We start from the raw sequence: 27,180 nt of genomic DNA on the forward strand, positions 1-27,180 counted from the left end.
TTTGTGACAACATCAACATCGATTACAGAGTCTTTGGCATCCGAAGGCGGTTCAACTTTTGAAGAAGAGGAAGGGTCCAACAACTTCTTGGCCTTTCTAAACCAACTTTCGGAAGGAGTGGTCAATAACATGGAGAGGGTAGCGAATATAGATGTTGCTCAGGTGGAGAAGGTTTTGAGGCCTCCTTTTCTTGCAACCGAAAGGCGCAAGTCGGGTTCTCCCTAGCATTTGGTTAAAGTGGTCAAAAGAAGATGCATGATCATGCTAACGGAGAAGAAAACGCCTCCTCCCATTACCTTTTCATACATAGGTGGACAGCGCGGGCACATGGTTACTTTTTTCTCCTGCTTCATTGACAAATCGAACATCACCAACCTTTTTAGTTGGTTGCCAATAAGCACGATCCTAGAACCAGAGCATTGTCCGATTACTCTTTGCACGGTTCAGTCGGACACCACCCCACCTCTGGAATTCGTGTTCATGAATAGGGAAGGGATGAATAAAGAGTTCTTTTACATGTATGATTGCTTGTTCCACAGTCTACATGTAAGGGTCCCGTTTAACAACTTCACAATGGGCGTCCTTTGAATCCTAAACATGGCATTCTCAACTACACCTAAATGGGTTGGCGACCATCCAAGCATTTTGAGCCCTCTGCTTAAACACTTAGGTGAAGGCGACGCCAGGCCTGTTCCTCCATTACTTTTTTTGTCGTCCCCATGACATGGCCCGATGGGTGTCCTTAATCTGGATCCCAAAAAGTTCTCTTTTTCAAACTTTTACATCTTCGTATATAAATTTCAAGATTGACTATTTTAAATTAATAATAAGGTCGATCATTGTTAAAAAGTTCTTTTATGATTCGACGGGGAAACCTTTGTTTCCCTTTTATTGGAAACAGTGTCCTCACCAATACGACAAGTATTTGAAGGAGCTTCTGGATGAGGAAGAACTCTGAGACCTTACCTTCCTCAAACTCCGAGCCAATAGTGTTCCTTCTTAGGTCTCCCAATCCCATTTGGGATATTGAGGGCTTCTTGTTTATCTTTTAAGTGTTTGCCGACTCCTTGCCCTAACCTGTTGATTTACTACTTGTAATTTATTTCAAGAATCATGGCTCAAGCATGTGCAAACATGACCACCTTCCACCTTTCCTACAAGAACTGGATACCCTCTGATGCCAGTAACTCCATCCTTACTCCCATCAATCGAACGCCTAGTCCGAGGAATCCCCCTGTTGACATGGTCCCTCTGACTGGAAAGGAGCCTAAAGGGAAGGACAATCACAAGAAAAGTAGCAATCGAGACCATAGGAGCGACTTAGAGGAAGCTTCCAGCCATAAAGATGTCAACCATCGCTGCAAAAGGTTGAAGCAACACATGTTGGAGTTCCTTCCTTCCAATCCTTTGACCAACCTCTCGGTCTTGACCAATCAAGGCTTCTTTGTCAAATATTTTGTGTTGGAGCCTCTTGTCGATCAAGGGTTTATCTCAGAGCATGGTCACCAAGTGCTGAACAAGAATGATGACGTCGCCAATTGGACCAACTTTTGGGCTTTTCAGTCTAGGGCGGCAACCATTACGCAACACCTTCAAGGGTTCTCCAACTACGAGAGGTTGAAGGAAGAATTGGCTAAGGCCGAGGAGTCCATAAGCCTTTTTATCAAAAACTAATTCATTCTTCATTCTCCAAAGAACCATCCGCTGTAACTCCAAATCATAGCATACTTGTTGATATCATGATATATGTTGAATTGGCTAAGTCTTTGGAGATAAATAATTGCAGAAAACATGTTATATAATCTAAATTATATGAGTGGAAATGTAAACAAAAAAATAGGTAACTAGATGCTGAGGTATATGATTGATTGTGATGTTTCTGTCACAGAATGAGCATAAGCAATGTGCTCAAACAATTGTCTCTCTTTTGACCAATGGAAGACAGTAGTTGGGAGGCTGTAAGCCACCTTGGAACAAAGCATTACGATTCAGAAGAAGATGCTGTGGTGTAACAGTTGCTGCTACGTAACTTTACAAATGCACAAATCACGAGAATAATTTTAAAATTAAATAGTACAAGACAATGATAAATTAGATCTTTCAAGTAATTTATTTTTTACCTTCTTTGCAAGACTCTACAAATTTAACAGCATCTGCGGTAGTAATATGCTCCATCAAAACCTTCGATCAGCTGTGGAAGTCTTTGAACTAAAGGTTCTAAAATTGTTTCAATAAAGACTTTTTCTCGGTCAAAAATATCAACGCTTGAATTTGTAACCTCTCCATGAACCTGTCATACATAATGATTCACAGATAAAAGAGTACAATGTAAACTTCTAAGTTTTACATATTAAATAAAGGACAAACATAAAGAAGGAAACATGCCACTAGGAAGCATTTGACTACCACAAGCATCACTCAGCTCCTAGTTAAGTGTTGAAGTATTAGTAGATGATTTCATAGTAGACATGCTCCAAAACTGTTGTCGAACATAGTATGTAATAATTACATTCTATTCAATGGCATAAAATAATTCATGAAAAATGTGACTTACCAGAACTGATTTGAATTATGAAGGCAAGCATGGAAGCATAAAGAATTAAATACATTCTTATGCATCAGTATAAGAACATTAAACATAGACACACGCAAAATTGGGGTGGTGAGAGAGAATGTAAAGAAATAAACAAAACAAAAACCACAAACAAGAAGGAAAAAAAAATCACAAATAATGGTAAATTTAGCTCAGCCATTTCCTCAAGAACAGAAAAATAATTTCCAAAAAAGATCTGTAACACCATCTTGGGAGTTTGTTGTAGCACCAGCAGGATACAACTTCACACCATAAACAAGTCCACTTTTTTCTGTCAATGCAAGTAGCATAATCAAGTATTGTACTGTACTGGATTAATAGGAGGTGGGGGGAACAAAGCCAGATGAGCATGGAGGGTGTAATCTAATCAAATTATAAATGAACATTGACTGGCATAGCCTCCTGGCCCATGGGAAAGACATTTGCTACAGGATCAAACATTATACATGTTAGGCAATAACATTGCAACAAATACAAGGCTGACCAATAAGAGGTAAAAAAAAAAAAAAAGAAGATACATAAACTTCATTTTATCCAGATTAAGAACAAAACTTGCATATATAAAAATAAATATAGTCACACAAATTAAACTTACTGATACAGCTAAAACTTTTTTCTCTTCATATTTCATAGGTAATATTTTTTAAATTGGTAAAATCCTTCTAAGGTTAAAGGAGAACTCAAGGTAACTCATAAATTCAATGAATTGTATAAAATTAACAAGTGTTTATACTTTCCTTCTAGTATTTAACTTGCTTTCTTTCTCAATAACTATTTAACGCTATTGTGAAAATTTGTTTTAACACTTTGGACAAATCTCTTCTAAACTCGTTTTCATACCTTATATCCATATCTACTTTTGAAAAGGATTCTATCTTTGAAAAAGAAAATTGAGTTTTCACTAACACAGTCTTCAACTCCTCCTTTTAACGTGTTTCATTTATTTCAAGATTGTCCTAGCCAATTCCAAATATAGTACGTCTTTGGGTAGTGAAGAAATAAATGATTGGATGGTTCTACTTCAATACTACAATGATCACATGGCAAAGCTACTGCACAACCTTGCTTAATTACAAAGGCTTTCATCCATTTAAACTTGAAATCAAAAATAAAATAAAAATTATTAAAAATAAAATTCAATTAATTGAAAGATATTTTTGGGCTAATATCCTTAAATAGAATCAAAGTAGTTAACATTTACTTATGTTTGAGTCCACCAAAACCTTTGTTTTGACTGCTTATAATTGAGTCAAGAGAGGAAGTAGTATTCAATTTTAGAGATTGTCTTAGAATTTTAGTCCTTTTAGAGAATAAGTTTACAACATCCTGTAATTAATTTTAAAGATTAAAGTAGTGGTTTCTTAGTTTGAAAAATTATTTTATAAATAAGAATATCCTTAAAGAACTAATGTAATATGATATATTGATTTTTTTTGTATAAAAAAGTTAAGATTTACCAAACAATAAATTCTACAAGTGGAGAAACTTGATGAGATGCACTTCTTTAATGAAAAGGAAATAGACAACTTATTAATTAATTACATCATTTTTTTCTATTTCTATTTTATTTTTAAATTTGGTGAACAGGTTATGCAGGTATATATTTATTATTATACGAACTACAAGCCAGGATGGTTTGCACTCATATATACTTGCATATATAGCACTTTTCCATTAAGAAGAAAAAAAAGATGAACAGAAAAAACATGGAGAGCAATGGGGAGAGCCATAGCAGTAGAAGTGGTAGCTTCAGGGAGGGGTTCGGGTTGGCTCCGAACGAGGCAAAAGTTCACACTTTGGTTGAGCTTGGTAGTGTTGATTATACACACACTACTACTACTAGTCTTCTTCAAGATGGTGATGATGATGATGTTGGTGAGGAGAGAGAGAAAGAGCAAAGAAAACCTCTTACAAACTCTCTATCTCCTAGGCAGATGAAGTCCCTTGTTGCTCTTTGTGACACCCTCTTACCTTCCATCAACAACAACAACGTTGTTTGGGGCTCTGATGATGAATCTGTTGCCAACTTCTACAAGACTTCGGCTTCCCTGGCTGGAACACCTGAGCATGTAGGACTAGCCACCTGTAACATTAATTTTAAGATTTATATCTCTCTTCTTTCTCTCTTTTTTTTTTTTCACAATATTATTTTTTAGCTAGTCTATCTTGGACTCTTTTTTTCTAGAGAAAGAAGGAGATTTTAGTCTTGGACTTGATTTGCATGATTTTGATTTTTCAATTATTTTAGTCTTTATCAATTTGAAATGTATTTTTTCAAATAATTTCTTCCACTTAACAATAAAATGACATGTATTTAACTATATTAAAATGGTGATTGTTCTGAGATGAACAAGTGACATAACATAATTGCATATATGTCAAATCATTACAGAAACTACTGCAAAAATTTCAAAAATTTCAAAGAATAAAAGTAAATAAAAAGTAGGACGAAATATACATTCAATCATATTTACAAAATACATTTTACTTTTTCTTCACAAAAGGATGTTAAGTTTTTCTTTATTTGATTGGAATAATAATTAGTTTTATTTTGCAGATAATTTTTCCACTGTTTTCTCTTTATTTTGCATAATATTATAATAATATAATATGAAACTAAGATTCTAAACGGAGAGATAATACATGCAAATTTCACAAAACTCTCTAAATTTAAAAGAGCTTTTTTTTTTTGCCTGTTACTTTACTTTCAACCGACAATTCCTAACTTTAAAGAAAAACACTTCTAGAATCATAATAAGCCTCTTGACTTCTTGTGTCACTTGACAATGAGTAAAATCATTTTATCATTTTTTTTCTGAATAAATCATTTTATCATCTTAATTATAACTTCCTCATCATTTCTGTCATTTAAAAACATATACAAATTATATTTTCCCAAGTTGATACAAATTTTGTCGGTTATCATATATATTGAACTAATATCTAACTACCATTTTTTTTTTGTTTTTTGGGGGGTGTAATTTATTTTGTAGCTTGGGATATTGATAAGTGAGAAGCTGAAGCACCCAAGTACATGGCTGTTGTTGCTGACACTATGGCTACTATCCACATGGTTTGGCACATTCATACTGTGTGGTACGTTGAGCCTCTCAACAAAGTTTCCTTTCTTCCATAGCTACCCAGAATTGTCTCTTCTCAAACGGCAAAAAGTTATGCAGTCTTGGTCTCTCAGTTACCTTCGACCCCTTAGGATGTTCTTCAGAACCATCAAGCTTCTCACTCTCCTTGTCTTCTTCACTCAGGTAATTAATGACCTCATTCTTATCGAACTGTAGCATGAGCAGACCTTACACAAATTAAGAAACACCATGCATTTAATGTCTCTCTTGCTTCTTCTTTTCTTGCTTCGTTTTTCTTTCACTGTTTTTTCTTTCGATTCTTTGGCATTGCTTAAAATGTGTTTGTTTCTCTTTCTTTAATTGGCATCACTTAAAAAAGTTTTTTATTCTTTTTCTTTCTTTTGCATTAGTAATTGAGATTAATTTTTATATATTATTACTGTAAAATTTAAATTGTCCAATTAATAAAAAAAAATCATGTTAAATAGGACTTTTAAAGTGATATTAATTATAAAAATTAACAAATTCATTATATATATGTCGATTAAGTAGTTGATTTATTGTAAACATACTTTACGCTAACAATGTATATATTATTTTCCAAAAATTAATAAGTGACGCTTTTATCAGCTAGCTAGCTTTCATAGACGAGTGAATTTTATATTTCCAAATTGTGAATAGTATTTGGAATATAATTAAGTACTAGATTTTTCGTTGTTTAATTAGTGTTTAAAATCAAGGGTATCTTTTTGTTAAAGATAGTGCTTGATAATGTTTATTAAAATAAAAGTATAATTAATGTTATGTCTAGAAATATAGTTGAGAGAAAGGGACGGGGAGGAAAAAGATGGAAGGAAAGGGAGTCAAGTGGTGGAGATTAAATTGTATCCTTTTGTGTTGAGAAAAACAAACAAACAAAAACAAAAATCTCAATTTGACAGTTGAAGTCAATAAGAGGAACTGATCAGGAAATAAGATCCTCTCTAAGTTACTATAATGCGGTAATCATTTTGTAACTCGTAATAATTTTTTTAGGTAGAATATGTTTTTAATCTCTTTAAATAAAATAATATTACTTTTAATTTTTTTAAATAATTTTTTAAGTTTCTCATTTATAGAAATATATTATATTTAGTTTTTGCTCTCCACAAAAAAAAAAAATCCTTTTAGTATTTCATTTATGTAAAATTTACATTGTGCAATTAATACATATCTTAAATGAAAGAGTACTAAAACTGATAAAAAAAATGAAAGACTAAAAGAAAACACCTTAATTTTTATAGATTAAAGGTAAACCTTATTCTATTTGTATGAACTAAAAAAGTATTTAACTCTATTTTTCACTTGTTTTTTTTCTTTTTTTAAAGATAATTCTTTTGGTAAAGAATTGTTCTTTTCTTAGGTACCCGTGGGAGATGTTTTATGACAAGTTTTCTATGTAATAAATACCCAATAATGCAGGCCCATTATTGAAAACATAATTAATTATAATTATAAATTTTATATCTTTAAAAGGATTGATTATTAACATTTATAGAATTGAAGTTCCAGTTTGGGAAAAGGCATTCATTTTTATTTTTTTTGTTGAAAAGTTCGATTCAAATTTTACTTCATGTTTTATTTTGATATTACTGAAAGGCAAGAGTTAATTCTATAGGAATAATAGTTAAGGAAATAATAGAGATTTATTATATAAAAGTCAAAAAAGTATTAAATGCTAGCTGTTGATTAATACTAGTGTTTTTAATTGGTTGACTTGTATACCAAAAAAAAGAAACAATGCACTAACTTAAATTGTAGTCTAGATGTTTGCACCCAAAAAGCTGGATGTCTTAATGATAATGTGCATGCACAAGAGCAAATACACTCATGACAAATGACAATAAACGCATGGCAGCACGAACTTCTGTTCACAGACTCAACACAACACTTAAGACTTTAATTTAGAGGAGATATATTCAGATACTTCCTCGGCTGTTATTTTATAGGAATCAAATTTAAAAATATTGTTGGTTACATTTTATAGCATCAAATCTAATTTATAATGTTTTTTATTAATTATTTTTAAACTAAAATGTCTCTGTAGTTAAAAGAAAAGAAAATATATTGACAAAATTAAAAGAAAAAATATTAATAATAAGAATAATTTTATAAAAATTTATAAATGCAAGAAAAATTTATTATTATTATCTAGTCCCTTTATTTTTAATTATAAGATTTTTTAAAAAAAATTATTGTTCATTTTTATAAGATTATTTTTTAATTTTTACATGTATTAATTTTTTTTTTATATATTTTTACTTAATTATTTTTCTCCAAACGTTAATAAGAAAATAAGTAAGTGGAAAGAGAAGAAAAAAGTAATTTTAGAATCATAATATAAATAATTGACAAATTTAATGTGATAATTACTTTTCTTAAAAAACATTAATAAGTTAAAAAAATTATAATTAAGGACCAATCAAATAATAAATTAATGATTTTTCCTAACTTTGATAAATTAAATAATTGAATCTTATATATAAAAAGTGAGAAAGTAGAACTAAAATTAGTATTTATTTTAAATAAAAAAATATGCCTAAATAGTTTATTATGAGTGTACTTTTTGTGAAATTCTTTCTTAAAAAAATCTTCTTTTATAAAAAATGATTGGTGAAAAATTACAAAGTGTTTAGGTAAAAATTTAAGAATCAGAAATGAAAAAACAAAAAAGCATTTTTTTTTTCTTTTTTTGAGATATTTTTTAGAAACTATCTGTACATGCTTTTCTAAAAAAATAAAAAATACATGTGGTAGAGTAGAGAAAGCGTATTATAATTGCAAAAAAAAAAAAAAGTGGTTCAAATGAGAGTGACCAAATTGCAGACGTGCACCTTTGGAACTTTGGAATGGTTGTTTCTTGTCTACGTGCACCACCAGGGTTAAAATGCAGTGTAACTGTTTCATATATATAAATACTGCATATAATCATTTATGAAGTAATTGTTAAAATGTTTCATTATTTATGGATTAAATTTAATAATAATTTTTTAAATATTATATTAAGTAAAAATATTTAATTATAATTGTATTTTTTTACTGTTATTTGTTTTGAATTTATAATATATAAAAAGGTGTTTTTTCGCTAAATAAATATATTACTTTCAAAATGCTTTGAGTGTAATTTTGTAAAAAAAACGGTACTTCTAAACTTTCGTGTTCAAACAAGTTAAAAAGCATTTGTATTTTAAAAAGTGTTTTTTTTATCAATATAGCCAAACACAAATTAGCTTAAGTTTATATAAAAAAAATTTCAAAATAAACCCTCAATATATAAATTAGAATAATTATTTTCAATAAGAGTATTTTAGAAATTACTCTCTAGCGAGAATGTTTTTAGAGGTTTTACTAACCTCTTATCTCCTTAATCTATCATTTTTTTAATTTTCATATTAATTTTAATATTTTTAAAAACTATTAATAGTTTAAAATAACCATGTATCACTGTAAATTATTCATCATAAATAAAAAATAATGTAATTTATACGTCCAAAATATTTATTTGATAGAAATTTTGATTATAATATAATCATATAATTTGTATATTTAAAATTTTATTTATTATAAATTTAATTATATAGAATATACATTTATCCTTTGTATTGAAAAACTAAAATACTAATTACTTTTTTAAAACACAAACAAATGAGCCCTTTTAAAGAAGATTAATTTGAACCAAAGAAGGTACAACTAAAAACTTTGAATAATTAGTTGCAATACAAATTAACTGTAGCTCAAACAAATTTCTTTATAATATTAAAGAAACCAAACATTATAATCGTCAAAGATATTACACAATCATCCCTCTTAATAAGTTTAGAATTATAGGGAAGATCACTTGAACTAAACAACTTTTGTATCCAGTTAAGAAGTTTTCAAATAATGGCTCTATTTGAATGGGGTGATATGCAAGTATTTACATAGATTTTTTACATTAATGTCCCAAAAGTCAAAGTGAGAGGAGTGTTTTATTATAAAAGTTAAAATGATTAAATAGTAATTCTTAGATTAAGAGTGAAGGTCCAAATTTAATGGTTAATATTAAATGCACGTGCATTTAATATTGACTCTCTTAGGTATATTTAATATTTACAACTAAAACTATAAGTTCATTCAATATTAACAATTAAGTTGGGATCTTCTATTTTGATGTAAGAACTACTGTAATACGGAGTATATATATATATATATAAATCAAGGCAACAAATATATAAATCAAGGCAACAAATGCTCACTGCGTGTAGGGAGCGTACGCATTCATACTGAACGGCTCTAGGTGTTTTTCCACATAATTATTGTATATTTGATTAGCATGTGCAAATATCCAAATTAAAGTCCAAGTGGTCACTTACAGCTCGGACATTCAATCCAACCGTACCTAAGGTAGGAATAATGTCCCTCTCAAGGGTCATTCATGTGTCCCTCATTCAATTTTCAGGTACTATTCTTAAAAATTGAGATTGTGGATCCTAACTATACTAAAACGTTTCCTTTGTTAAACTAATATAGACCCACAAGGTCTATACACTGGTTTTGAATTAAAAGCTGTGTTACTACTGCCATTACGCAAGGAAAACACCAAGTGTCCCACAATAATGGGAAAAGTAAATGATTCCAGCTCAAGAAAAGGAAAACATTGAAGCTGGAATACTATTTTCACTTAGCTTTCATTGTGAAAGCTACTGCTCCTGTGTCATGCACAAAAAATAGCTGATAAAACAAATCAAAATGTCAATTTGTGTAGACTGTCCGACTCCTCAGAAGAAGAAAAAAACTGTCTCAGACATTAGCTTGGTCCTCCATCTAATGGGGTTTGATGAAAAGGAAATATGGTTACAGTATAATGATCATTTAAGACAATAGCAATGTGTTGATTAATTTATATATGTATCATAACTTTTTTCTTAATTATTTTCAGACATATGAAAATGAATATAAAATTTTATGGAAATTTCATACAACTCTTATTATGGGTACATCACTCTTTTCTTTTTCTTTCCTGACTGAAAATTATGTTTCACATTTTCAATAGTACACTTGGTTTAGGCCAAATGGGAGATCTAAGAGTAGGATTGATAGATTCCTTATCTCTAGAGATTGGTTGGATGCTTGGCCGGGGTGCTCACAATATGTGTAGATAGAAATGTATCCAACCATTGCCCTATATCTTGCTCAAGGTGTCCAACTTTAATTGGGGAGCAAAACCATATAGGGTCTTGAATTGTTGGTTCCAGCATAAAGGTTCCAAATCGTTTGTGGAGGAGGAATGGAGGAAGATACATGTGAAGGGATGGGCAGTCTATATTTTGAAAGAAAGGTTAAAAATCTTAAAGGGCAAACTTGAGGAGTGGAACAAAGTGGTGTTTGGGGATATCCATCAAAAGAGGGTATAGGTGGAAGCGTCCATTGCGTTGTTGTTGGACAAAGAAAATGATGTTGGGGCCTTGGGGAGGAGGATATAGTTAAAATAAAATCTTTGTTAGGAGAACTTTGAGAAATTTTGAATAGGCAAGAGTCACTTCTCCATCAAAAGTCTAGGTCAAAGTGGATAAAAGATGGAGATAGTAACTTTTGCTTCTTTCACCAAAGTGTCAATTGGAGGAGGAAGCAGAACTCCCAAAGTGTCAATTGGAGGAGGAAGGAGAACTCTTTGATGGGGTTAATGGAGGATGGTTGTTGGAATGAGGAACCTAGTGAGGTCAAAATAGGTGTCAAACCATTCTTCCAAAGCAAATTTCAAGAGAGGGGGGGGGACCAAAACTTGGAGGGGTGACGTTCACTAAGATTAGTCATGAAGATATATTTTAGATGTAAATTACAATGTTCAAGTTTAACAATATTGAAACAACCGAAAACGAAATAAGACAAGCAAACCTAATTAAAGGGGAGCATTGATTTGCAGGGAAGTAACACAGTCTAGCTGTTTTTTTGTTAAGGGTGCTATCAAAGACAGATACTGTATTTGTTGTCTTTCTGGGAAGGTCAAAGGTGCAGGGAACAGATGAAATAAGGCTAATATAATATTCTAACAGGACTTGTTGCATGTTTTGAATGTGAAGAAAGCTACACTGCTACAGTCTTTAATTAAAATATAACAAATCCACCATAGCTCTCAAGCATTGCAGGACTCTTCGATATCAATTTTTTTTAAGCAATCAAACTCTGAGTCACTATACAGTCCGCAAAATATCCCTTTTAAGTCTCCATAAAATCAAAGAAAAAAAAAAATACCCCCACATTGTACAGTCTAAATTAAAATACCCTAAATTAATCTTCCCGTGTTGTTTCCTTCCGTAAAATGCATATGTAATTTGTACCAGAAAAGAAGATTACATACAATGAATATTCTATTAAAACTTGATACACATGATTATCAAGATTCAAGGGTTGGATTTAAGAAATTTGTATTTTAGAAAAATTATAAGGGAAGTAAGTGTCTATAAGACTTGTTCCTCGAGTAAGTGAATGCCTTGCATATATATACAAAACCATATGTTGTCACGAAGTGTTTGACATATTAACCATAACTAATTCATTTTCAGCTAGATGAAGCAGAAGACAACCCATCATGGAAGGCAATTGGGTATTGTGGACCTGATCCAGAGTTCAAATCACAGTTGAAGAACCACTTCTTTACAAAGCAAAGAGGACAAGAAGAAAAAGAAGATGATGGCACTGAAGATGTTAGAGGACCTCTTTACAAAGGTCTTATCCGCATAAATAACCCACGAGACATCATTACAGATTCTCTAAGACGAGTTGGATTCTCTGTCTCTGCTACTCCCAAAAAGACCAAGGCTTCTACCCTATCATCTCCTTCTCTAGTTATAAAATGTGATGCAGTGGTTGTTGGTTCTGGCTCTGGAGGAGGGGTAGTAGCTGGAGTTCTTGCAAATGCTGGTTACAAAGTTCTGGTCTTGGAGAAAGGAAGCTATTCTGCTAGGAACAATCTTTCCCTTCTTGAAGGACCAAGCATGGATCAAATGTACCTCTCCAATGGTTTGGTTGCTACAAACGACATGTCTGTGCTAATACTAGCAGGCTCCACAGTTGGTGGAGGGTCTGCAATCAACTGGTCGGCCAGCATTAGAACTCCTCAACATGTGTGCAAGGAGTGGTGCGATCGCCACGAGCTCGAACTATTCGAGAGTATGTTGTACAAAGAAGCCTTGGATGTTGTGTGTGAGAAAATGGGAGTGCAATCTGAGATTGATGATGAAGGGTTCAACAATGCTGTTTTAAGAAGAGGGTGTGTAGAAATGGGGTATCCTGTGTGCAACATTCCCAGGAATGCTACATCTGATCACTACTGTGGCTGGTGTTGCTTGGGGTGCAAGGATGGAAGGAAGAAAGGTACATTGGAAACATGGCTTGTGGACTTGGTGAAATCAGGGAATGGTGCAATCATTCCAAGTTGTGAGGCTATTCAAGTCTTGCATAAGAAAAAGAAAGGAAGGCACAGAAAAATAGCAAGGGGTGTGGCTTTTGCAATTGAATACAAGGGGAAAAAGGACATTTGTGTAGTGGAGTCAAAGGTCACAATTGTTGCTTGTGGAGCACTTAGTACTCCAGCATTGCTTAAAAGAAGTGGATTGAAGAATGAAAACATAGGGAGAAACTTGCACCTTCATCCAGTGGCAATGGCTTGGGGCTACTTCCCTGATTCACCTTCACCTGAGTTGTGGCCTGAGAAACATAAGAAGAGCTATGAAGGAGGGATTATGACAGCAATGTCCACAGTTGTTGCACAGTTTGACAAATCTGGATATGGTACAGTGATCCAGACACCTGCATTGCATCCTGGTATGTTCTCAATTCTAATGCCATGGACTTCTGGTGCGGATATAAAAGATCGAATGCGCAAGTTCTCTAGAACGGCTCATGTGTTTGCGCTGGCAAGGGATCAAGGATCAGGAACTGTGAATTCGCCTTCGTGTATAAGTTATCAGTTGAAAGACATTGACAAAGAGAATTTAAAGGTTGGACTTGAGAAGGTACTGAGGATTCTTGCAGCAGCTGGAGCTGAAGAAATTGGGACACACAACAACAAGGGAAGGAGAATAAATGTGAAGCAAGTGAGCTATCATGAGTTTGAGAAATTTGTGAAAGAGGAAAGTTCAATGTCTTTGACAGACATTTCAACCCCATTGTGTTCAGCACATCAAATGGGAAGCTGTAAAATGGGTACTAATCCAAGGGAATCAGTTGTGAACCAAATGGGAGAGACATGGGAAGTGGAGGGTCTTTATTTGGCAGACTCAAGTGTGTTTCCCACAGCTTTGGGTGTGAATCCAATGGTCACTGTTCAGGCTATTTCTTACTGCACAGCACAATATGTTCTTGAAGTTCTTAGAAGGAAAAGAAAGTGAAGAGAAAAGAGAAACAAAAAAACTTTTGCTGTGCTAAAAGCACTTCAGTTTCAATAATATTAAGGGTGATGTTCAATTCAACAATCAATCAAAAAGTAGCATGCTAGAAGCATTAGTGTATTCCACATACCAGTGGATATATTTTTACTTTTGTAATATCAGATATATAGGCCATTAGGCCATGTTTTTTTAAACTTCTCTATAAGCATCTATAGGAGAAAGAAACATAAAGGTAAAGTGAATAGTCTTTCTCTCCTAAATAAAATCAATTTATGCACTTAACTTCTATAGAAGTTCTTTTATTGAATTTTTCTAAAACTAATGTGCATAAAGTTGATTCTAGCTTATGAGAAAAGCTCTTTTCATTTTACTTTCTCATTTTCTTCAAATGCATATAGAAAAGTTTATCTAAATAGACCCATAAATGTAACCATTGATGTGTGCTTTATTCTATTCATCATATACTTTATATAATAAGCCTAACTAATATGTATGTCTACGAAAAAGGAATATTAACTGCTAACGGGACAAGATTTTTTTCTAAAGTGTCCAAGAGTCCGTAATTAGTCATGAAGATATATCTTAGATGCAAATTACAATGTTCAAGTTCAACAATATTGAAACAACCAAAAACAAAATAAGGCAAACAAATCTAATTAAAGGGGGAGCATTGATTTGCAGGGAAGTAACACAGTCTAGCTGTTTTTTGGTTAAGGGTGCTATCAAAGACAGATTCTGTATTTGTTGTCTTTCTGGGAAGGTCAAAGGTGCAGGGAACAGATGAAATAAAGCTAATATAATATTCTAACAGGACTTGTTGCATGTTTTGAATGTGAAGAAAGCTACACTGCTACAGTATTTAATTAAAATATAACAAATCCACAATACCTCTCAAGCATTGCAGTACTCTTCGATAAGCAATCAAACTGTGAGTCACCTAATCCGCAAAATATCACTTTTAAGTCTCCATAAAATCAAAGAAAAAAAAATTACCCCCACATTGTACAGTCTAAAAATTAAAATATGTATTTAAATACTAACAACTTCACCCTAAATATCTAATAGCTTATAATGTTCTTAAATACACCAAATAATAAATTCATGAACATTAAATAAATTATGTTCCTAACACTGAATTTAACACCTTACATGAATAATTTACATGTATGAAAAATGTATAATAACTCTAATTAACAGAATATAATCACTAACTAATATATATAAAACAAGTAATAAGACCAATTAAAATGTGAATTTAATGCACATTAAAACAGACAAAGAAACATATATTCTAATATTATATTCAATTATAAATTGAAATCAAGAAAATATTTAATTAAAATATTAGCATCAAAAGCTAATAATAATATTCCAAAAGTAATAAAACAGACTATTTAAAAACAGCTAAACAACATTACCAAATAATGTTTCTAACATTTAAAAAAAAAAACAAAATCTAATAACATCGAAGCATTTTTTTCCGCTTAATATCTCACCAAACAATGCAATTATATTTAAAGCTTTCTCCAATAAATATAAAAGAAAATCTAAACATATGTGAATTAACTTAATATGTCTATGATGACCCACTAACTATTGGATGTATATCCAATAAATATAACAACAATTTAGGAACACAAAAAAAAAAATCACCGTAAAAGACAGCGAAAAAAATTGCCATGAAAACATCCCATAATATTATCAAATTACCTCTCACTTATAATCTATCACATATCGCACGTCACTATCACAAATTAATCATGAGTATTTCACACATGTTAGAATTAATCACATAAGTAACACTTTTCAAACTTTCTACACCATTAGTATTCATATATGGTGAAATAGTTTCAAGCCCCACAAACCCATTAACAAAAATAATATAAACTCAATCTAGCCACACTCGGGTTGGTTCTCATCCATCACAAAACCAAAGCTCTTACATTTTGGTATAAACATCAATGTTTTTCTTTACCAATTTTTTTTTGTTAATTCAAAACTGAATCAAAATACCAAATTTCTCAATTAAATTATTTATTAAGAACATCTCAACTTAAGATGACATCTCACTATCATCAAACCATTACCACAAGAGAGAAAAATAAAACAAATTAACATTTGAATGATTAGGATTAGAAGTCTATCTTAAATTCTTGAGATTCTTATTCTAAGACCGTCTAATCACAAACCACGATCTCATGAACACATAATGTTTGATAAACACAAACCTTAACTCAATAAACTTATAGAGTTCATCAAGACAATGACATTAGCCTCAAACGTGTGTTAGACACGCTATCTTTAAGGATTTATCCAGGTAAAACACAAAACCCTAGGATTTAACAAACCTTTCCTATGAACATGGAACAAAATTTGGCAAGAACAAGAAATAGAATTCAGAGAGAAAGAAAGAGTAATTAAAAAGCAAAAATATTTTCATCTATCTGGAGATTTTGATTTAAAAAAATTGAAATTGCAACAGAGCAAAATCTAGAATATTAAATTTGTCATCTATCTGGTAACCCTTTCAAATTTAATTTTTTTGAAATTCTCCAAAAGAAAAAACACAACATGAAAAAATTTCTCTCTTACCAAATACCTTAGAGTTTCATTCATCATCCTCTCTCCCCTATCATTCTTGGGTGAATTAACACAAAATAAAGGAAAGGAGGCAAAAAGAATTGGTATAAAATTCTATATTTTAATAATAGCAATGATTATATTATTTATAGTCTGTACAATGGGAAAGAATGACCTAAAACCTAGGAGGATAAGATGGAATCAAAGCATATTCTTGTACTATTTATGGACAGCTCATAAATGTAATACATATACAAGAAAAATAAGAGAAGGGAAATAATGCTCTGTTGTCATATATTGTTGTTGTTATGTGGTATTTAAGCTAGGATTATATGTTTTCTCTGTTAGCCCCCCACAAGCCGGAGGTGCAAAAATGTTTTGTAACTGCAGCTTGGAAATATTGGTGTTAAAGGATTGAGGAGGAAGAGTCTTTGTGAATATATCCGCAAGTTGATTTGAAGAAGGGACTGGGAGCAGCAACATGAGTCCAGCTTGGGATTTTTCACGGACTAGATGACAATCAATGTCTAAGTGTTTGGTGCGTTCATGAAAGACCGGATTGGCAGCAATGTGAAGAGCACTATGATTATCACAGTAAAGTACGAAAGGCTTGGAAAGGGGAATCCGTAGATCTCTTAGAAAGTAAGTAAGCCATTGTAATTCACAAGTTGCAAAAGCAAGAGCTCGATATTCAGCCTTGGAAGAAGAACATGAGACTGTAGTTTGCTTCTTGGTTTTCCATGAAACAAACGAATAGCCCATAAAGAAGCAATAACCAGTAATAAAGCGCCTAGAGTCAATACACGTTGTCCAATCAACATCACTAATCCCAAGTAGATGAGGAGAGCAAGTCCTTAGAAAGAATAAGCCTTTGACTAGACACCCTTTGAGATATCGAAGAATGGGAACAGCTGCAGCATGATGAGCTTTTGTTGGTTTTGACATAAATTAACTTAGTTTCTATGTAGCAAAGGCAATTTCAGGGTGTGTGCTTGTCAAATAGACCAATCTTCCAACTAGGCATCTATAAGGTAAGGGATCATCAAGAAAACCAGAGGAATCATTATGGAGTCAAAGAGAACTATCCATAGGAGTGGAGGATGGCTTACACCCAAGCATACTAGAATCTTTCAATAAATCCAAACAATACTTACGTTGGCACAATGAAATTCCTTTATCAGAATGTGCAACTTCAATCCCCAAAAAATATTTTAGTTTCCCCAAATCCTTAATGTGAAAATTAGTGTGAAGAATACGCTTAATGCGTTCAATCTCAGCTAGGGAATTACTGATCAGCATAATGTCATCAACATATACAATTAAGCAGTAAATTCAAAATTATGAGCCTTGATAAACAAACTATGATCAGCTGGGCATGTGAATAACCACAAGTCAGCAATAGATTAGATAATTTCTCATACCATTTTCTGTTGGATTGCTTTAATCCATAGAGTGATTTCTTCAATTTGCAACTCTGACTTGATGTGTAACCAAGCAAGCCAGGAGGAATTTCCATGTAAACGTCCTCCCTGAGGTCCCTGTGTAAGAAAGTGTTGCTAACATCTAATTGATGAAGGTGTCATCGATTATTGATGCCAGAGCAAGAACAACTCTAACAGTGATCATCTTAACAACAAGGGAGAAGGTTTCAAAGTAATTTATGCCCTCAATTTGAGAGTATCATTTTGCAACATGACGAGCCTTGTAACGCTCAATGTTGCCATCCGGTAGTCATTTGATCTTATATACCCACTTGCACCCAATTGGTCGTACATGAGAAGGGATTTGAACAGTGTCCCAAGTTTGATTCAACTACATAGCCTTGATCTCACATTTCATGGCATCACGCCAACATTGATGTTTCACAGCTTCATGAAAACTGGTGGGTTCGTGCTCAGATGACAGAGTCATAAGGAAATGGCGATGAGAAGGAGAGACATGAGTGTATGAGAGAAAATTCTGAATGGGATATGCGCTTGTTGATGAGGATTGAGCAGACTTGAGGGAAGGAATTTGAAATTGATAGTCAGAAAGGTAAGAAGGAGGATAAGTGTCGCGGCTGGAGCGACGTGGTAAAGCATGGTTAGACGGTGGTGAGTTTGGTGGTTCTTGAATGTGTTGATCAATGATGTTAGGGTTTGGTGTGTCGATTTCAGGAGGAGTTGAAGGATTTGGGAAAGGTGATGATGAGCCATTGGGTTGAGGAGTGGTTGGGTTAGTGTTTGTTGTGATAGGTGTGGATGGGGTAAAGTGAGGTGGTGTGGGTATGTATATGAAATTGGGTCTATAGGTGAATTTGGCTAGGCTTCGCTAGTAGAGAGGTTTTGGTTTGTGTGGAAGGGAAAGAAGGATTCATGGAAAACAAAATTTCTAGAAATGAATATTTCTCTTGTTTTAATGTCTAAAATAACATATCCCTTGGTACCATTTTGAAAACCTAAGAATGCCCATTTTCTTGAACGAGGTTGAAACTTGTGAGTTTGATTATGAGTTGATGCATAGCATAAGAAACCAAAAACTTTGATCATAGAAAAATCTGGGTGAGTTTTGTATAAAAGCTCAAATGGTGTTTTATAAGAAATAATGAGAGAGGGAATGCAATTTATGAGGAAAATGGCATGTTTTATAGCATAGGACCAAAAATTTGTTGGAATTTAGATTGAAACATAAGGGCCCTAGCTACATTGAGGATGTGTTGATGTTTGCATTCCATTCTTCCATTTTGTTGAGGGGTATACACATGACTAGTTTGGTGAATTATACCCTTTGAAGAGAAAAATTCTTTAAGAAAAAATTCAAGGCCATTATCGGATCGAATGCATTTAATTTTTGTTTCAAATTGATTTTCAATTAAATTAATAAAATTTTGAACATGTGTCTTCACTTCACTTTTTGATTTTAATAAAACCACCCAAGTATATCTACTAAAATCATCAAGTATAGTTGAGAAATATCTATGTCCATGAATTGATGATTTAGAAAATGGTCCCCAAATATCCATATGAATCAACTCAAAAATTTTAGAGCTTCTACTCGAGCTAAGTGAATAGGAAAATTGTTTTTGTTTAGCCAAATGACAAATGTCACAAATTTCATTAGAATCTTTTGAAATAAAAGGGAATTGTTGATTTAAGACATTAAGACGATTTCCAGATAAATGACCTAATCTAAAATGCCAAAGCTTGGGGTTATTGATGTTGGTGGTGGTGATATTGTTGGTAGATGGGCTTCTATCCTTACCAAATATCAAGTGAAAAAGGCCTTCCTTCAAGTCAGCCAAACCAATTGTCTTCAACGTGCTTATGTCCTGTATTTCACAAGAAATTTTAGAAAGATCACTAGAAAAGGTAATATGACATGGGAAAGTGTATAATAACTTTGGGATAGACAAAAGATTGAAGCTAAAATCAAGAACAAAAAGAACATTATGGATAATAAAATCTGGAGTGAATTTTATGCTACCCGAAATGTGGGCTTGGACAGTGGATCCATTGAGTAAATTAATCTTTACTGGTGTAATTGTAGAATATGTATAAAAACAGTCTAAGGAACAAGTTATATGGCATGTGGCTCCAGAATCAATTACCCATGGTGTGGTGTGTGAACTAAGAGCGTTAAGTGTGTGTGTGGTGGAAATAGAAAAAACAAAGTGACTACCAAAACCAAAATTATGAAATTAATTTGGGCTAGAATGAGTGAGGTTGGCTCGTGTAAGAGTAGTCTATGAGCTTACACCACTAGGTCCAGAGGATTTGCTGAGAAGATTCATCAACTATTGGTATTGGGCCATTGTGATGTGAAACCCATGACCCTGAGCTGAGCTTTCTTTCTTGTTTTCTCCTCCATGGGTTAGGGCTGCCACTTCTGCGTTGTTCACCGCACCTCCACTTAAGGAGGTTGTGCTGCCACCAGAAGCAAATTTGTTGTTAAAGAGATGTGGGCGACCTGGGTATTTCGGATGTCCAGGAGGGTACCCAAACTTAGAGTAGCAAGCATCACTGGTATGACCAAGTTTGTCACAGTGGCTACATTTTGGCGGCGTGGTGTTCGATTTCTGGAAGCAAGAATCAATGGTGTGACCGAGGCGAGCACAGAAGTTACATTTACGTGTCAATTTGCCCCCCCCCCCCCCTCTCTTGTTGTGGGTTGCCTCGGCCTTTGCCAGAAACAGCATTAACAAATGGGTTTGTGTCTAGAGCTAAAGAAGTTGGGTTGGAATGTTGTCGTTCATGTTGGATAATCATGGAAAATACTCAATTGGCTGAGGGAAGAGGATCGAGCAAGAGAATCTGAGAACGCACCATGGCAAAACGCACATCAAGGATTTTAAGGAAACAGATGATAAAATTTTGTTGGTGGTAAGTCTTTGCAGAGCAAGAACAAGGAGGCAAAGGGCGATAGTTATCTAATCCCTCCCACAAAGACTTAAAAGTAGTGTAGTAATCAGTCACAGAGAGAGAGCCTTGTTTAAGAGCATAGATTTCCTCCTGTAATTCGACGAATCGAAGCAAATCACCTTGAGAGAAGTGTTCACGAAGGTCATTCCAAATATCAATAGCATGCTCAAAGAAAATAACACTTTGAGCAATGGAGGGAGAAAGCGAGTTAAGTAGCCATGACATGAGAAGCGTATTGCATCGCTCCCAGGAAGAATAAATCGAGTCTATGGGCTAAGGAATTGGAATAGATCCATTAAGAAAGCCCATTTAGTGCTTGGAGATAAGAGCCATTGGAAATGAACATGGCCAAGATTGAAAATTATTAGCGATAAGTGGAGGAGTAACAATAATAGATGTGGGACTCTCATTGGGATGGATATAGAAAGGGTTGGCTAGGTTCTGACTGGGATCGGTGAAGGAAGGTGGTGGTGGTGGAGTGGGAGGTGGAGTAAGATCCTCCTCACCAGATGAGTCGGAGGTAACCATAGGGAGATGGCGGCTGGAACCCTAGAGGGCTCTTGATACCATAACAGAAAATAAAGGAAAGGAGGCAAAGAGAATTGGTATGAAATTCTATATTTTAATAATAGCAATTATTACATCATTCATAGTCTGTACAATGGGAAAGAATGACCTAAAATCTAGGAGGATAAGATGAAATCAAAGCATATTCTTGTATTATTTATGGATAGCTCATAAATGTAATATATATACAAGAAAAATAAGAGAAGGGAAATAATGCTATGTTGTCATATATTGTTGTTGTTATGTGGTATTTAAGCTAGGATTATATGTTTTCTCTGTTATGAGTCACGCGACACTATCTCCTGCACTCCTCCCTTCTTAAGTCTCAAGATTTAGCATAATATTAAATTATAACTACTAATATAATAAAAAAGGAGGAGGATTAACTTACTTTAGGAATAATTTTTTTCTTATTTTTATCATTTATTTTCTAAAATCTAATGGTTATAATAAGTCACTAATTTTATCTATTAGAATTTAAGAAAACGAGAGATCAACTTACTCTAAGATTAATTCCTTTTAGAGAATTCTTTTAGAATTATTCTTTATCATCATTATTTATTTTTTAAAATCTAATGGTGATAATAAGTGAATTTATATATATATATATATATATATATATATATATATATATATATATATATATATATATATATATATATATATATATATATATATATATATATGATGAAGTTATGTGCTATAGTGCATATACCAAGCGTGAAATTAATCAAACTTGGGATTCATCTTGAAATATACTGTACAAGAAATAGCCATGCTAAGCGTGATCTCATTATTACGAAATTGAATGAAGCTTTTAAAATACTAAATTTGGCCCGGGACGCTTTTAGCGTTTATGAGTTTGTTCCTTGAATAATATCTATTTTTCTGGGTGAAATTATGATTCCTTGGCGACCTGCGGAATTGCTTAAAACTGTAGAAGCAATTGAGAAATAGTGGGTTGAATAATGTAAATGCAAAATAATATACCAAACCATCATTAATCTATGAAGGTGGGATCCAGGGGGTTCCTATACAGGGGAGTAACCACCTCGGATAGAATGTGGACAAATTAAAGTGTCACTCTTTGGTGTAAGTTGAAAAAGAAAATAAATTATTCCTTTGGACATTGGATAAACCAGTTAGTGGGCTAGCTTTGGCACTTTCTTTTACATAATTAATAATAATAATAATTAATAAAAGAATTGAATTCCTTTGGAAGCCTCTCATTGGTCTCAAATTGTTGACCTTTGAATTTTGCCTCTACAACTTGCTGGCGTCTAGTGTAGTTGATAATTTCTCCTCTCTCTAAAACCTTTTTCTTTTCAAAAAAATGTGTGTATTATGGTGTCCAAAACAATGTCACCCCATTTGTTTGTGTCTTTTTGTATGCTGATGCTGATTTGCTTGGCTTGATTTTAATGTTGAGAAAGCCGAACCATTTACAGAACACACCGTGACTAGGACCAATATGGCTGATCCAACATAGGTTCCCCCTTTGACTAGGTAGCACTCACCTTTCAACCACCCTACCCTATATGGCTGCTTTCTGTTCATGCTTGTGGCTGCAATCAATAAAATAGCTGCAAATCCAAAGCTAACCCTGCCAAATATTACAATTTTGGGACTTACAATTTATGCTTCAAAGGCAAGAAAACATAATTGATCTCAAGATTAATTAATAACTTCTTCAATAGCAAAAGGGTTTTCTGGTTTTCCAAGGATAAATAGCAAACCAATTATGTATGTTGTACTAATTTATGTGGCCTTCTTTCCTAAAAGTGAAACATTTGCCAACCTGTTCCCACTTCCCAACATTGGCTGGCCATATCATGGCACACATTTTCATAGTGATCCGGCCTTTTTGTTACAAAAGCCAATAATATAAAAAAAAGAAAATTTCGATGGTGTTCATTTTTCATAATTTAATAGCAGAAATAAAAAATATGGATATTTGTATTTACAAATTACAACAAGAAGTATGTGTCAATTTTAATAGCAAAAATGATGATCAAGCATAAGCCAATAATAGATTAACCAGCTTTATTTCATCAATCTCTAATTGCTGAATGTGAAGTAACAACTAACAAACAAGAGTGCAGAATATTGATAACCTACCAAGATATCAAAACCAGAATCTTTGCGATAGCAGGCACCTTGAAGTGGGGTTTATTTTTTCTTCTCCAACAAGAATACTTTAATAATATAGAATTCCCAATGATCTGGGCAAGAAAGAAACTAACCAAAGCTGCAATTCCCAATCCAAATGCCTTGCTTGATGGCAAATAACATAGTTTCCCATTCCACCTGAGATCCTCCTCCTGCAAAACAAACCAATTAAGCTAATAACTAATTAGTACCCTTTTCAAAAGTCCTAATTGCAGGACTAAAAAGTCAATTAAACAACACAGTAGTAATCATTTTTCCACCTTATTCCTCTTTATCTCGGCGGCGATACACAAGACAAAGGAAATCAAGCCAAGGGAGAGGGAAATTATGATGAAGAAGAACACTGTGAATTTGCATCTAGGAGGTTTTTCCATGCTGTGGTACCGGTTTTGTTTGTATGAAGAGAAATCACTTGAGAAGAGAAGACAGAGTAAGGAATAAGTTTAATTTGGAAATTGGAACCTTCTCAACGCATACAAAGATGAGTTGGTGCTATGAAGGTGTTGTGTTGCCCACACCCCTTTTTCTTTGTGATGTTTGAGACTTCTTAATAAGTAAGTCTACCATTGCTTTGAAGGAGATAATACCATTCCTTGTTGAATGAGAACTTCCTTTGGAAAATTCTTGTTTATTGAAACTATTTTGGTATCTATGGTAGCTGACTAGCTGGTCAAATTCTTCAATTGTTTAATCCTAGAACGTGGTGTGCATCCTAGAAAGAGAAGAATCTTAATTCACTAAAACGGTGATTGGAGTAAAAATATATATTCGCATTATGCATATGTATGCATATCAGCAATAGTTAAAAGGACAAGGAGGTTGGTTTAGTGCTTAAGGAATAATCCAACCTTCTCCGTTTGAGTCCTTGCTAATAAGGAGAATTAATATGTAAATGGTCCAAAAATGTTTTTAGTTCGAGAAATTATTAGACAATGTAGGTCGGATTATTGGTCAAATGATAGATAATGTAGTAATTTTGGATCACTTAACAATTTTTCCTTTTAAAACACAGTGTTTGAATGGTCAACTTTGGATGCTTTTGAGTTTCCGTTGGTTTTGCTCTTCTTCCTATCTCTTTCCTAAGTTTCTTTTTTGTGTGTTGACAGGGTCTCGGAAGAACTTAACTCTAGAGTTATCAATATCAATATCAATATGTATATACAAATGATTTTATATTCTTGTTTTAGTTTATAAAGATGGATAATTTTTTAAATTAATAATATGTAACTAAGGTATTTCATGATTTGAATGTTCAAATTAATAATGAATAATATAAATATATATTATAATTATTTAAGTTAATTTATAATATTGAAATATATTCTGATTCAAATTTATAATAGATGTTACTCAATCAATTAAACATTATACCCATAATTTTCCTTGTATATAATCAATCGATTGAATATAGAACCGATAATTATATTAGTAAATCATTTTTTATATATTTCTTTATTATTTTGCTTATTTACATTTCTTTATAAGTTTAATATGCTTACTTCTATAAATATGAAATAAAGAAACCAACTACATAATTTTCCGTACTAATAAAATCACCTAATTTTTTACAATCATCAAAAGAAGAATTTTTTTTTTAAAATAATAATGTTTACGCACCAATAAGTTATTGATTTCATACCTTTGATTAAGTAAGATTTCAGGATTAAAAAAAATTTAATGAAAAAACTGTAGAAATGTAATTGACAGAGAATACTTAACAAATCTTATCAAATTTTTTCAATGAAGATTAATGGTTAACAAATGTCATAGCCACTCAAAACAATCATGTTTATGCATTTTATCGTAGTATTAATTCTCCTCATTTTAGAACTTATGACACTCATTTCTTTCATTGAAATAAATTTCTTTTGTAGCCAATCTCAACGTTACCCAGATCTGCGACCCAGATCTCTCGAAGCCGTACCTATTGGGGAGTGGAGTTCGATCTCACTCGGTGACCAAGATTGAAGGACCTAACGCGTTGGAGAAGGGAGGGTGTGCGAACGAGTTAGGTGCAGATTTGTTGTCTCAAATGTTTGATTCTTTTTTTATTATTATTATTGAATTTTGGGGAATTACCATTGACTCAATTTTTTGGTCGGTGAAGACTTTGAGCAATTTCTACGTGTTGGGTATTTATAAAGCAGGGGAGTTTCTATCTTTTATAATTTCTGGAAATTTGAATTTGCTGAGAAATATTGTTGTTATAGCATATTTAATATTTGTGGATTATGTGATAAACTTGAAAAATTAAAGTAGCTTCTCGACTGTCAATGTGTCAAATGGGTAATAAACAACTTGAACCAATAAATTGCTGTACCAGTTTGTTAGGACATATTTGTATGATATTTTGTTATTTTTGCTGTTATTCTTGAGTTGGTTCAGAGAACACCTATACAAGCTTAATTGTCTCATCGATTAATAGTAGAAAATAGGTGTTATTCGTCATTTACGATTAATTTTTATATTGAATAGTTATATAAAATTAATATTTTTTTCTCAATTTATGATTCTTTTTGTAAGAATTGTACATATTTTCATGTTTAGTTGATTTTGCTCAGCAGATACTCTCATTTTTGTTAATTAATGTGAATCAACTTCAGTTTCAGACCAAATGAAGAGAAGGTTAAGCAGCTGGTGTCTCACTAAGCGAGACATATGCGCTTAGCGAGTTACATTCGCTAAGCGAGGCACTCAGCCCGCTTAGCGCGTGAGGAAACCCTAGAAGATGATCAGTCACAGATGCCCGTGTCCAACGCGCCGCAAGCTCACCCAACGAGTTGTTTGTCCCTTCTCGCACTCAGTGCGCCTAGCTCGCTAAGCGAAAATTCACTAACTCACGCTTAGCAAAAAAATGACGTTAAGCGAGCCTTCAGAATCTGAAACGTCAAGGGTTAGCGTAAAAAGATACATACACAGAGAGGGAGGAAACGAAGAGACACATAGAAAAACGAAAAACAAAGCAAAGCTCCTGTCTTCAAGAGAGTTTAGGTTTTAGGAGTTATTTTAGGGTTCTAGGGGTGGAGGAGACATCCTCATCACTTGTAATATTAGTTTCTCTTCTAATTCTCATCCTTTGTGCTGAAAGTTGCTAACTTGCCATGGAAGCCTAGACCTCTTGTTGGAGATTTTCTGCTGAACACTTGATGTAATATCTCCTTACTATCTATTGTTGTTTTTATGTGTTCATTGCTTCTATCTGTGCTTATTTCTTGCATGTTTATGAATTGATCACCCGTTTGTATGTAAAGTTAGGATTTTTAGTATTGGGAAGTGCTTTAAAACCTTAGAAATTGATAGAGCAGACTAGAAAACTGTATGCCTAGGTACGGAGTGTAGTGATTTAGTTTATATTATTCTGTAATCTTAATGCGACTCGTTTAAAC

At 33.1% G+C, this 27,180-nt stretch overlaps 2 protein-coding genes across 2 annotated transcripts; one reads left to right on the plus strand and one right to left on the minus strand.

Annotated features, from left to right (window-relative positions):
* The first annotated feature begins 4,251 nt into the window (after positions 1 to 4,251).
* LOC114389523 (long-chain-alcohol oxidase FAO4A-like) lies at positions 4,252 to 14,358 on the plus strand. Its single transcript, XM_028350210.1, has 3 exons — positions 4,252 to 4,662; positions 5,587 to 5,856; positions 12,255 to 14,358. The coding sequence occupies exons 1-3, from the start codon at positions 4,285 to 4,287 to the stop codon at positions 14,079 to 14,081; spliced, it is 2,475 nt and encodes an 824-aa protein (XP_028206011.1). The 5' UTR covers positions 4,252 to 4,284; the 3' UTR covers positions 14,082 to 14,358.
* An 8,228-nt stretch (positions 14,359 to 22,586) lies between these two features.
* On the minus strand, positions 22,587 to 24,657 carry LOC114389634. The gene is made up of 3 exons (XM_028350347.1): positions 24,055 to 24,657; positions 23,744 to 23,946; positions 22,587 to 23,228 (listed from the first exon to the last, which is right to left on the minus strand). The coding sequence occupies exons 1-3, from the start codon at positions 24,166 to 24,168 to the stop codon at positions 22,988 to 22,990; spliced, it is 558 nt and encodes a 185-aa protein (XP_028206148.1). The 5' UTR covers positions 24,169 to 24,657; the 3' UTR covers positions 22,587 to 22,987.
* Between the last annotated feature and the right edge of the window lie 2,523 nt (positions 24,658 to 27,180).

This window comes from Glycine soja, chromosome 16 (assembly GCF_004193775.1).
Source record: "Glycine soja cultivar W05 chromosome 16, ASM419377v2, whole genome shotgun sequence".
Classification (NCBI taxonomy): Eukaryota; Viridiplantae; Streptophyta; class Magnoliopsida; order Fabales; family Fabaceae; genus Glycine; species Glycine soja.